The 13641-nt window shown below is 36.9% G+C and overlaps 1 protein-coding gene across 1 annotated transcript; it reads left to right on the top strand.

Annotated features, from left to right (window-relative positions):
• Positions 1-347: 347 nt before the first annotated feature.
• Positions 348-962, top strand: LOC104106411 (uncharacterized). The gene has a single exon (XM_009614952.2). The coding sequence runs from the start codon at positions 348-350 to the stop codon at positions 960-962; it is 615 nt and encodes a 204-aa protein (XP_009613247.2).
• Positions 963-13641: the final 12679 nt, after the last annotated feature.

Genomic DNA, 13641 nt, shown 5'->3' with positions numbered 1-13641 from the left:
GATCCAAAAAAGAGTGAGACGCCCGAAACAACGATTCCAACACTTAAGCAAGAATAAGAGATTATAGCTTTAACGTCAGCACCTCTGAATTGGTAATTGTTCTAAGAGGAATGAGAGGTAAGGTACGATGGCCAAAAGAGATGACATCATATACAAACAAAAGGAACCCAGATTTTTGGTGCGAGTTTCATAATGACCATGCAATAGAACAGCAGACTGCAGGCTTTTGCAAGGGGAAGTTGAATATCTACTGAAGCAAGGTTATCTTACTGATCTGTTTAGTGAGAAAGGGAGACAATCATACATAAAACAGGTAAGAACCCCCAAAGCCTCCATCACTAAAGAAAATGATAAACATCATAACTAGAGGAGATGAAGTCCATGGGGTAACATACACGGCTGCAAAAATGACATCAATGGTCATTGTCACTCACGGGATACGAGTTCCCCAAGTCTTGGAAGGTGACAATAGAATTTTTGATGACGAAGATGCACATGGCTTGATGATTCCTTACAACGATGCACTGATAATATCTTTACTTGTACATTATATTAATGTAAAACGAGTTGTAATTGACCCATGTAGCTCAGTAAATATCATTTTGCTGAGAGTGGTAAATGAAATGCAAGCTAAGGATAATGTAATACCAAAGACATGGTCTTTATCTGGATTTGATAATTCAAGCGTCGTTACGAAAGGAGAAGTTGTACTGGTTACGTTTGCAGAAGGAGTCGTCAAAGAGACAAAGTTCCAGGTAATAGACGCGTACATGGCCTATAATATAATCTTGGGAAGGCCATGGATTCATGATATGGATGTTGTCCCATCCACGTTGCACCAAGTTATCAAATTCCCTTCACATTGGGGGATCCGACAAATCCAGGGAGATCAACAGGCTTTACGGAGCATTAATTCAATGGTGATTGCAAATACAATAGCCAACAATGCAGACGCGAAATAGCAATTAAAGAATTCAGTTGGGGACATTTTTATCCATGCCTCAATTAAAAACACACAAGGTCATATTGATGTGGATTCATGACATGATGTGATCCAATAGCCAGAAGAAAACAAGAACATCAAAACTACCATGGAGGAGCTCGAAGTTGTGATATTATTTGTCCACTGGCCAGATAAAAAAAGTTTACATCAAAGCAAATTTGAGCCAAGAAATGAAGGGTAAGTTCATTGAATTTTTACGTGCTAATGCAGATTGCTTTGTTTGGTCGCATTCAGATTTGACAGGTATACCACCAGAGGTGATGATTCATAAGCTAAATGAGGATCTGTTACATCCATTTGTCTAACAAAAGAAAAGGAAGCAAGGGGCCTTCAAAAATCAAGTAATCCAGGATGAGTTACAAAAACTTCTAAAAATCGATTCTATATGAGAGGTAAAGTACCCTGACTGGTTAGCTAATATTGTTGGGGTTCAAAAAAAGAATGAAAAATGGCGAGTCTATGTAGATTATACTGATTTAAATAAGGCTTGTCTTAAAGATTCATTTCTTTTACCACACATAGACCAATTAATTGATTCTACCGTAGGTCATAAGCTTTTAAGTTTTTTAGATACTTATTCTGGTTATAATCAAATAAAAATGGACCCTTTAGATGAGGAAAAAATCTCATTAATCACAGACATGGGGACTTATTACTATAAAGTCATGCCATTTGGTTTGAAAAATGCTAGAGCCACATATCAAAGATTGGTGACCAGAATATTTCAAGAACACCTGTGAAAAACTATGGAGGTCTACATAGATGATATGTTGGTCAAGTCAACACAAGCAGGGAATCATTTTCAACATTTGGGTGAGACCTTTGAAATTCTCCGCAAGTACAACATGAAGTTGAATCCGGAAAAGTGCGCTTTTGGCGCAGCTTCATGTAAAGTTTTAGATTTTCTTATTTCTAGCAGGGGTATTGAAGTAAATCCTGCACATATCAAAGCTATTGAAGAAATACCATATGTACTCACGAGCAAGAAATAAGTGCATAGATTAACAGGTAGAATAGCTGCTCTAGGAAGGTTTATATCCAAGTCATCGGAAAAATGCTTTAAGTTCTTTTCAGTATTGAAAAAGCAAAGTTAGTTTGAATGGACTAACGAGTGCCAACAACCTCTGAAGGACTTAAAGACGTATCTATCAAATCCACCTCTGTTAGAAAAATCAAAAGAAGGAGAGAGATTGCCCATCTACCTTGTTGTGTCAGAAGTAGCGGTAAGAGGGGTATTGGTACGTGAAGATGAAGGGAAACAATCTCCATTTTATTATGTTAGTAAGTCTTTACTAGATACTGAGACACGGTATCCTCACCTAGGAAAACTTGCTTTAGCTTTAATTAAGGCATCAAGGAAGTTACGACCTTACTTTCAATGTCATCATATTTATGTTATAACTGCTTTTCCACTAAGGAATATATTGCATAAATAAGAATTATTAGGAAGGTTATCTAAATGAGATATAGAACTCAGTGAATATGATATTATATATCAGTCTATAACTGCTATAAAATCTCATGTGTTAGCAGATTTTAGCTCAAGCTTGTTCCTAAAGCAGAAAAAGAGCTATGAATATTTACCGGAGCTAATCCCGGGACTTGGACCTTATTTACTGATGATTCCTCAAATGTTAAAGGAGCAGGTTTGAGGATTGTTTTAATTCCACCCTCGGGGGAAATAATAAGACATGCGGTAAAATATTACCCAATTACTAACAATGAGGTAGAGTATGAAGTTGTGATTGCAGGCTTGGAACTCGCACAGGAGCTTGATATTGAACAAATCGTGATCAAAAGTGACTCACAGCTAGTAGTCAATCAAATGCAGGGGACTTACGTGGCAAGAGAGACACGAATGCAACAGTACCTCGAAAGGTACGAGAGTTACTTAGGCAGTTCTAGACATGGAAAGCTGTACAAATACCCAGGGAGAAAAATGCAGAAGCAGATGCATTGGCGAATCTCGCGTCTCTAGCTGAGGCAACAAATGCAGAAAATATTGTTCGGGTACATTTATTCCATTTATCCCTCGACCAAACCAAGAGTGAGGTCAATTTTAATAATTTAACTTAGGATTGGAGAAACCAATTTGTGGACTTTTTTGCAGTATGGTATTTTGTCTGAGGAGAAAAGGAAATCCCGATTGTTACAGTTGAAGGCTGCTCAGTATTGCTTAATTCGTGGAAACTTATATAGAAAAATATTTGGTGGACCTTTAGCACAATTCCTTGAACCATAACAAATGAAATATGTCATGAGAGAAGTACACGAGGGGCATTGTGGCAATCATGTCGGGGGGAGATTGTTGGTGAATACATTGATAAGAGCGGGATACTATTGGCCAAAAATGGACGAGGAAGCATAAAACTTTGTAGTGAAGTGCAAAAAAAACCAACGATATGATAATAATATGCATCGGCCGGCGAAATTGTTGCATTCAGTTATATCACCATGGCCCTTCATGAAATGGAGGATGAATATCGTAGGACCATTGCCTCAAGCTAAGGTAAAGATACGGTTTTTTTTTAATTCTAACGGATTATTTCTCAAAATGGGTAGAAGCAGGTGACTTTAAACATGTACGAGAAAAGGAAGTTATGGGTTTCATTTGGAGAAATATAATATGTTGATTTGGAATCTCAAAGGAGATCATTTGTGATAATGGCACGTAATTCATAGGTGCGAAAGTTACTGATTTTTTTCAAAGCTGGCAGATTAAACGGATCACTTCGGCACCTTACCACCCAGTGGCTAACGAGAAAACTAAGTCAACGAATAAGGTTATCGTCGACAACTTAAAAAAGCGATTGGAATAGTCAAAAGTGTTACATCCCGTACTTTTTTACAGAGGATTTGTGACCGTAAGACTCTATAAGTTTTAACAACATTGATACTGTTAGATATTATGTTAATGTGGTGTTTTATTTTAAATGGAGTATTTTAGTAAAAGTTTTATAAGTATAATTTTGGATAGTACCATTATTACTATTTTCGAATATGGTAAATTATACACATAATATGAAGAAGTTTATGAGATTTTCTTTATTGTAAAGATAGAAATTATTTTCTCAGGAGAAAAGAAGGTTATATTTTTACCATTTTAAGAATTAAGCGTACTAAATGTTTTACTCTTTATATGAGATTAGAAAAATTAGAAGTTGAGAATATATATATATATATATATATATATATATATATATATATATATATGTATGTATGTATTTTTTACATGGATGTTTTAATAAAAATAATAGTGTATGTATTTATTTTATATGGCACCATATGACCATGATAGTATGATGTATAAAGTATATAAAAAATAAGTAAAATTTTAAGTAATTTGAGACAATTCTTAATTATGTGGATAATTGGGGTAATTAAAGTGAGGTGGACCCCACTTTGTACTTATTCATATTTTTGGATGGATTTTACCAACACAAATATATGCATATGTGCAGGCACATAATCTGCTCCATGTAAAAACAAATAAATAATTGGACCATATTTCAAGATGCTTATCTTGCTCTTGTGAAATTAAGTATATTAATATGATTCATTTCTACTGATGGAGTAAAAACAAGAGTCTAACGACATATCAAGATAGCACAAAGTGGTTTTATGTACATATATGTATACATTTAGCAAAGAAAATGCTTGTTGCTGGAGATTAGAAACGAAGAGGGATTTGAGCTACAAAGATAGATTTGAGATTAGAAACGCTCCTTGTATTAGAACAAGCCGTGAACGTAGATGTGTATTTCCATACGGTTTGTCGCAAAATTGAAAAGATTGTTCACATTAAAGGTATGTTAAGGCTAATCCTTCTTTCTTTTGGTATAATCCAAGTAACGATACGTAAACGTAATGTTATTCCATAAGTGGTTCTACTCTTATTAGTTAAGGATGTCTATGTTATTCATTCTTGTAAAATGATATTTAAGCATGTCTAAGTATGTATCTAATTCCCTATTGAGGTATTTGATAAAGATGTTAATGTTTATAATATAGTAATACATGCATCTTCATGCATATTCAGTTACCACTGGTTGGGCAGTTATGTATTATTATTTACGGTCGGTCGGGCAGTCATACATTTACCACCGCGCTATGGCCGGTCGGGCAACCATGCATTTACCATCGAGCTACGGCCGGTCGGGTAGTTATGCATTTACCGCCGAGCTACGGCCGGTTGGGCAGTTACATATTTACCGCCGAGCTACGGCCGATCGGACAGTCATGCATTTACCACCGAGCTACAGCCGGTTGGGCAGTTATACATTTACCACCGAGCTACAGCCGGTTGGGCAGTTATATATTTACCACTGAGCTACGGCCGGTTGGGCAGTTACATATTTACCACCGAGCTACGGCCGATCGGGTAGTTACCACTGATCAATTGGGCAGTCATGCATCATACGATATGGATAATAGTCTCAAAGAGAAGCATTGTATATATATAAGTATAATAAGTATGCATATACGGTGGCACTTCAGAGATTTAGGTTGATTCTTATATGTCTTTAATTAATGTTGATTTACTGGTATGTTTCAGTTCTGCCTTACATACTCAGTACATTATTCGTATTGATGTCCTTTTGTTGGGAATGTTGTATTCATGCCTACAAGTATAGATAATCAGTTTGACGAGCCCTCATAGTAGACGAGATTGGCATTCAGTAAAGGATCGGTAAGACTCCACCTCATTCGGAGTGCAGCCGAGTATATGAGTCATCGTGTCAGAGTTTTTCTACAAACTTATGAGTAGGTCGGTACCCTGTCCCATTTGATGTCAAATAATCTTAGAGGCTTTGTAGATAGAGGTTTATTTTGTATAGTATGTCAGAGGCCTTGACGGCCCATATGTATTCATGTTTTAAGAAAAATGGTTCAGTGATACAGTTTTTCCACTTATAATTATACATTATGAGTTGTGTCCATGTTGGCCCTTGATAGTTACAGAAGAAAAAAACAAATGAGTTACAGAGTGGTTCGCTCAGCCAAGTACGGCACCGGGTGCCAACCACGCCTCCCTAGGTTTGGGGCGTGACTAAAAGGCAAATGTCCGAAGTACTACCGAGTGTGTTATGGGCATACCGAACAACGGCAAAAACTAGCACGGGAGAAACCCCATTTTCACTTGTATATGGAACGAAGACTCCAATTTCAGTTGAGATAGACGAACCAAGCACGAGGTATACACATACAACTGAGGCAACAAATGAAGAAGAGTTGCGAGTAAATTTGAATTTGATTGAAGAAAGAAAAGAAGAAACATTAATTCGGATGGCGGCTCAATAGCAAATGAATGAACGATATTATAACAAGAAGGCAAACCTGAGGTATTTCAAGATTGGGGACTTCGTCCTCAAAAAGGTATTTCGATCAACAAAAGCGGCAAACGTAGGAAAGTTGAGTCCAAATTGGGAAGGCCCATATAGAGTTAAAGGCATTGCTGGAAAATGAGCGTACAAATTAGAAACCATGGATGGCAAGGTATTATCATGGAGTGCAGTCCATTTGAAGAAGTATTACTTCTAAAACAGGTTAATACCCACGGTCAGGTATCATGCAAGTTCGATTTTATTTTATTCATTTAAGTTTTACTAACCATTTTAGATGATAGGAAAAAAGTTGGCCCATACCAAATGATGATATTAGACATGAAAGACACGCGGAATACTTAATTATTCCCGGTCTAGGTTACAATATTTCTGATGGAAGAAGGGTTATGCAGTCATCATCTAAAAATTTACCTCCGAGTCTCGTATGTATTTCCTTTTTCAGGAAAAGGACAAAAAGTAATGAGCTGATCCAGTATTCGAGATTTCATACTTCAATACTCCAACACTGAGGGGACTATGCATACGGAAAATACAAGGAAAGAATATGTACACCACAAAGGCATGCATAGTTTAGCCAGAGTTAAACCCTTGAAGAAACCCTTGACGAAAATATCAAGATTTCAAAGGCATTCAAACTCGCGGAAAAAATGGCCAGTAAAGAGTTAAAGAACCTACAAATTACTCCCACGAGCTTCTAGGTTAAGGCCATAGATTTAATAACGGGAAAATATACCCGTATTTATAAACCTGCTACAAAGAAAGTAGTTATGAGAATGATGTATAAGATTATTTATTTGAAAGTCCAAAAAAATAAGACTTCCTCAAATTACTGCATGTTTCATATGTTTCCACCAATATGAAGATGAGACGTTATCTTCATCAGTGTTGTTAATATAAAAGGGCCATCTTTTATAAAAATCCGTGCATATTAAAATATGCGGTCTACTAAAGCATTCTTAATGCAAGTATAAGCTCAAAAACTTAAAGAACAGAAAGCATAATATGCAGCAAAGAAATATTTATATCATTACCCAAAAAATGGAGGGGGAGAGGGGGGGGGGAGAAAATCTTCCAAAAACAAAAAAGGAAAAAGAGTTTCAACAAAAACCAAAACAAAGGCAAATCACTTTCACAAAAGCCAAAGCAGATATTAAGGAGCATCATCTACAAGGGAATAAGGGCCAGCTTGAGAAGAAGAAGGTTGAATGTCAGCTTTATCAGGAGTAAGTCCATATCCATCACCTTAAGAACCTTAATCTTCAGGTGTTGAGATGTTTTGACGTTGCTGAGTTTGATCAATCGCTTCCTTAGCCTTTGCGATTTCAGCATTAAGGTCAAACCCTCCTGGGTAGCTTCGGTTAGGGTCTCAAAGCGGGTGTTCAGGAAATCCCAGCTGTCTCAAAGTGTTAACATGTCTTCAAGGGCCTCATAATCCTTCTCCCACTGCTCAATTTCAGCTTTCAACTCTTCTTTTTCTGCTTCTGAGTCTTCATGAGATGCCTTTAAAGGAGTAAGAGAACTCTCAAGGAATTGAGTCTTTTCTTATGAGGCACAAAGGTCTTCTTGAGTCTGGGTGAGCATTTGTACCAGATCACCCGCGTGTACCTCTTTTTGGTTAAGAAGCTTTTTCAAGCTTCTTATTTCTTCAGTTACCTTGGAGTGTTGTTCAGCAAAAGAAGATTTCAATTTATCATTGTCTTTTTCAACTTGATTGGAGGAAGCTTTTAAAACTACTAGTTTGGCGGTGATTATCATAAGTTGTTGTTCTAAAGCTCTCTTCTCCTCAGCAAGAACGTCTTTCTCTAGTTGAAGGCCTTCGAATTGCTCTTTTTAATTATCAGCCTCGGTGTGCAACTCAATAATCTACTGATCTGTCTAAGAAATCCTTCTTCTAAGCTCTGTACCTGTCGAATTGATTTATACAAAGACAAAAGAAGGGGAGTTAAGAACATAAAAGGAATGAGAGGAAAGTAAAAAGAGTAAAGATATACCATGAGGGAAGAATGGAAGATGTCATTCATCAGGGTCAAGGAACTATGAAACTCGAGCTTTTTCCATTACATGGGACCAAGCAATGGTTTTAACTACATAGCATCTTGTCCAGACTTCTTTAATAGATTTCCACCATCGGGTACTTCAGTTAGAACTATCTTTATACCCCATCTATCGCAAGAAGGCTCAGCTTCTTCACGAGAAACAGTAGCGGGGGCAACTATTGGGGTGACTATAGGTGGAGAAACAGGGGGATTAACAGCGGGAGCAACTAACGTCATCAGAAGAGAGGCAAGTGGCGGCTCTTCTAAGACATGACCAAATACTTCCTCACCCTCAAAACCTTGGGCAAAGAACCTATCAATGGGACTTGAGGGGGGGGGTATCAAAATTACCAGCATCTTCATCAAAGATTATCCAAATGGATATTCTCTATCTCATCAACGAGACTAAAAGGAATTGAACTTGGAGTGGGATCTTGAGAGACATGGGCTTCATCATCTGAAACCACACGCCTTCTGACTCGTGGTTTCCTCACTAAGGAATCTTCTTCGGTATCCCCTTCATCTTCAGACCCACGGGCTTCAACATTCTTCTTCTTTGAGGAAGACACACTTAAAATATGTTCTTGTGCAAAGCTTACAGAAAGCCTCGCAGAAGGAACAAAAGCGGAGCTGATGCCATGAATGGCAAACCCTAAAAAGGGAAAAAGTATATGTATTAAAAGAAAGGAACAAACAAAGAGAAGGGAAACCATGGGAATAAAAATTTACCGTGAGTTTTCACTTTCCATTTCTTTCAGGATCTCTTATCCATGGGAGCAGCTAACGGGCATAAAACACACACTTAAATTGTGCTCGCTAGTCAAATATAGTATAGTATAATATCGTGTCCACATGGATTGGAGTTAAATAGTATTATCGTAGTTTGCAGCTAGATTTCTATTCAGGAGGATCAACAGTTGGGGTTTATATAATTAAGAATTGAAATTAACTAAGAATCTAAAACTACTGACTAATGATAATCACAACAAAGGTAAGCAAGGAAGTTATCAATGGGAGAAAATATGGGTTGATAGGATAGGTGCAAGATAATTATTCGGGATCTAACTCTAGATAATTCAATTCTAATGCTCAAGTGAGTTTCTCGAATTCACTTAATTATCAATACAATTGTTTAGTAGAAACTCCTCTCTCGATTAAGTCTCAACCTCACAATATGAACCAATTGAAGCTCGATGAAGATATGCAAGAATTCGTAATGGATTGGTCTTTAGGAGAACCTCTTCCGATTATCCTCCTAACTAGGTTTAATCAAGGATTCAACTAGCCTCTTTCAATTACTTAGAAGAATCTATGAACTCAACCAACAATATAATGCAACGATATCACAAGTTATGCCTCTTTCGATTACAAGAACAAGTGAATATAGATGCAACAATTAAATTTTTAAAAAATGATTCAAATACATAAAAATAGAGTTATAATCCACAAACAACCATCAATACACCAAATCCATCAAAACCCAAAAAGGTTCTACTCCATAGGCATGGAGAAGTTCTTCACAAATGAAATAAAAGTAGAGGAAAACATAAATGCAATCTAAACCAGAATCTTGAGTGAGGAAGGAATGATGAAATCCTTATGCTTGTGTTCTTCAAACTCCTCCTTAGCCTTCCTAGGTCGAAATATGTCCAAAAGTCCCTCAAAATAGTGTTTTTGGGGTAATAGATCCTCCCCCAAAACAAATCCCGCACGAAATTACCCTTTTCTTAGCGAAATAGGACTCTTCCCGGACAGGACATGCACGGTCGCACACCTGGAGACTTGGTCGCGCACTTGGTCGTGTATATTGCACACCGTTCTGCCCTAAGTGCGCGATCGTGTACTTGGTCGCGCACCTGGGTGGTATCAATTGAGAATTTGGGAATGTGTAAAACATGAAAGTTGTAGCCCTTTTAAATAACTTTCCAACGATATACTGTAGAGCCCAAACGGATTTCTGAGCTAAAGGTTATGTGCATTTTACTGGATAATGCTCACTATACCTGCTCGATTCTTCGTTTCGTTCTTAAAGTGCACTATCATCCGTTGATCCCCGAACAAGATCTCAACTTAATCCTTGGGCTTTTACTCAAACTTCAAAATAGCATGAATTCATTCCACAACATCTACATAGATCGGAATCACTCCTACAAGGCATAAAACATACAATTAGTGCAAAACACTAGCGAATAAAGCTCCAACTCAATTAAAGTGCAGTAAATTAGAGTGCAATAAGCGACTAAAACACAAGATTATAGCCTACCATCAATACTCCACACTTAAACCATTGCTCGTCCTCGAGCAATCAAACCGCACTTTATATGGACATGACCTTTTTAAATAACTCTTCTAACGCATCACACCAAGAATAATAGAATAGATTAAGCACAAGACCGTAACATCCTCGCCTCAAGAGTTGACTCAACAACACCACGCATTTTTCACAACCTTCTCACTTACTCTAACACAGAGGTTAATGACATTACCATTCCTTCATGAATCAAGTGCCCTCACACAAGAATAGAGAGTAGTTCCACACACAATAAAGTTTAAGAACAATTATGAACTTAAGCTAGGAAGAATTCGCTCACTCTCAGAAACACATGTGCCACAAATGATGTACCATAAGCTTGCCCGCAGTGTACTACTCTACTAATTGAGCTTATTCAGTCAAGGATCAAGTAGGACTTTAATTGGTTGTAATGTAGGATGCGGGACGGGTAGGATACATTTAGATATAAGAGTAACTACACCTCCCTTAGCACTTTTAATACATATACTTAAACCTTTAAACCCCACACTTATGTCAAACCATAACTCCACCTTCACATCCGTATATGTCAACTCCCAACTTCTTTAAGCACAAATACATCAAGAGTTACCACTATCAATGAATATAAACTATTTTTTTTCATTTCCTTTTTCTATTCAAGTGGCTCATACGTTTTCACAACAGTGCACCTTTCTCCTTATTTTAATAGTTCCACTCAAAAGCCAAACCAACCGCCCCACACTTCAACTTTTACAAAGTTCACACCAAATTCAAGTGCTCACGAGAGGTAAATGGTTCAAATAGATGGTCAATTTAAATAAAAGGGTAAGGCATGTAATGTGGTTACTAAAGAAACATGATTATAGACTCAACGGGGTTAACTAAGATACATAAAAATTTGGTGGGTAAAAGCATATAGCTAGCTCAACAAAGAAATGCCTATATCACTTCCAAGACTGAACTAAATTACTATTTCACTTTGCAAACACATGGGGCACGTTCTAGACATCAAATTCAATGCATAGAATACACAAAGCCTCACATACACATGGCACAAAACTCGCTCAGGATCAGACTCATCAAGACACTCTAATAAAATTAGTTAAGCAAAGTTAAGATCATACAATTTAAGGTGCTTATACAAGAGTCAAAAATTGAGACTAAGCGTCACACTAAAGCACTTACTATTCTCAAGGCATAATATATAGTCAAGATATATTGCTTTCTTTTCAAATCATAGCACAAGGTTTCCTACTCCTAAAAATAATATAAAAACTAATTACACCCGGTTCAAACTTCAAATAAAACCCTTGAAAAAGAACCGCGACACAAAGAAAAATCAAAGGGAAATTATTATACTACCTAAAGAAAATAAAAAAAAAATTCGACTTTAAAAATTTCAATCAAAAGAAACGAAAACACACACAAGAAACGAAAATAATTGTTAATTACATATTTACATCCCCACCCCACACTTTAAATTGTGGTATGTCCGCATGTCACACAAATAAAAAGCAAGAGGTAAAGAAGACTCCCCTCGACTTTTTCCATTTCCGAGAACTTGTGAACTCCACCCCTAATTATGAATGCATTTTTCGATTTCTCTCCTCGGGATTCTTTATGGAGCTCATTAGGCCAAAGTCCTTTAGGGAATTTTGAAAGACCCGCTCTTTCTTTCTTTCTTTCTTGGCCTCATTTTGAGCGGTGGATTGTTCTTGTAGGATTATCCTCAACTTGTTTTTGCATTCATCCACAAGATCAATCCCTGCATATTTCTATAAATCCCCAAAAATAAAATCCACACGATTAAGGTTAGAATAAGAAAATAAAGAAGAAAGGTCATGTGAGTACTCCTATAGTAAGTCCAAGACCATTTGTTCCTCATTCTCTTATACTAAAAGTTGCAACTGTGGATAGGTGGATGGGGGTTTGAACTCTTCTTGTATTGCTTCATAATCAATCAAAACCTCATTTTCAATCATTTCAGTTGAAACAGAGTCCTCTTGCAGAGTGGAAAACTCTCTCTGTAGATGTTCATCATCTCGGGTAGGCTCATTTTCACACGGTATCTCTTCCATATATTCACCATCACAATGCAAAGAGCTAAGTCTATTCACTAATTGATTCACTTGCATTGTTAGGTTGTTAGTGGCTTCATCATCGTGTGTAAATCTCTCTTCCACCTTATTTATGAACTTATACATAAGCTCTTCTAAACTAACATTCTCCACTTGAGGTGGTTGTCTCACTTCGCTTTCATTCCAGTCATAATAAAAGTATTCATCCCAACCAGAGTTAGAATTATACACATATGAATCCTTATACCTGTACGGACTAGAGACAAAGTGAGAGTGTTCAAAAGATGAACCATAGGAAGAATACCTAACTGCTTGACAATCAACCAACAGATGATTTCCACCGCATTTAAAACATGTAGCACACCGCTGATAATACTCAGCTGCTAACTCTTCAACCGCTTTCTTAAGTTGGTTGACTCCAACTTCACATCATTTAGAGTTCAATAACAAGAATATGCTCTTCAAGATTTCTTTAAGCTAATTCCTGAATTAGCACCACAAACTACTTCAAACACTATTGATTGCCAATCCCCGGCAACGGCACCAAAATTTGACGGACGCAAAACACACACATAAATTGTGCTCACTAGTCAAATATAGTATAATATAATATAGTGTCCACATGGATTGGAGTTAAATAGTATTATCGTAGTTTGTAGCTAGATTTCTATTCAGGAGGATCAACAGTTAAGGTTTATATAATTAAGAATTGAAATTAACTAAGAATCTAAAACTATTGACTAATGATAATCTCAACAAAGGTAAGCAGGGAAGTTATCAATGGGAGAAAATATGGGTTGATAGGATAGGTGCAAGATAATTGTTCGGTATCTAACTCTAGAAAATTCAATTCTAATGTTCAAGAGAGTCTCTCGAATTCACTTAATTATCAATACAATTGTTTAGT

The sequence above is a fragment of the Nicotiana tomentosiformis genome, chromosome 8, assembly GCF_000390325.3.
Source record: "Nicotiana tomentosiformis chromosome 8, ASM39032v3, whole genome shotgun sequence".
Classification (NCBI taxonomy): domain Eukaryota; kingdom Viridiplantae; phylum Streptophyta; class Magnoliopsida; order Solanales; family Solanaceae; genus Nicotiana; species Nicotiana tomentosiformis.
The sequence above is the reverse complement of the archived record's forward strand: the minus strand, read 5'-3'. Positions and strand labels throughout refer to the sequence as shown.

Coding starts and splice junctions, on each gene's coding strand:
- LOC104106411 (XM_009614952.2), top strand. CDS start 348: ATGATAAACATCATAACTAGAGGAGATGAAGTCCATGGGGTAACATAC.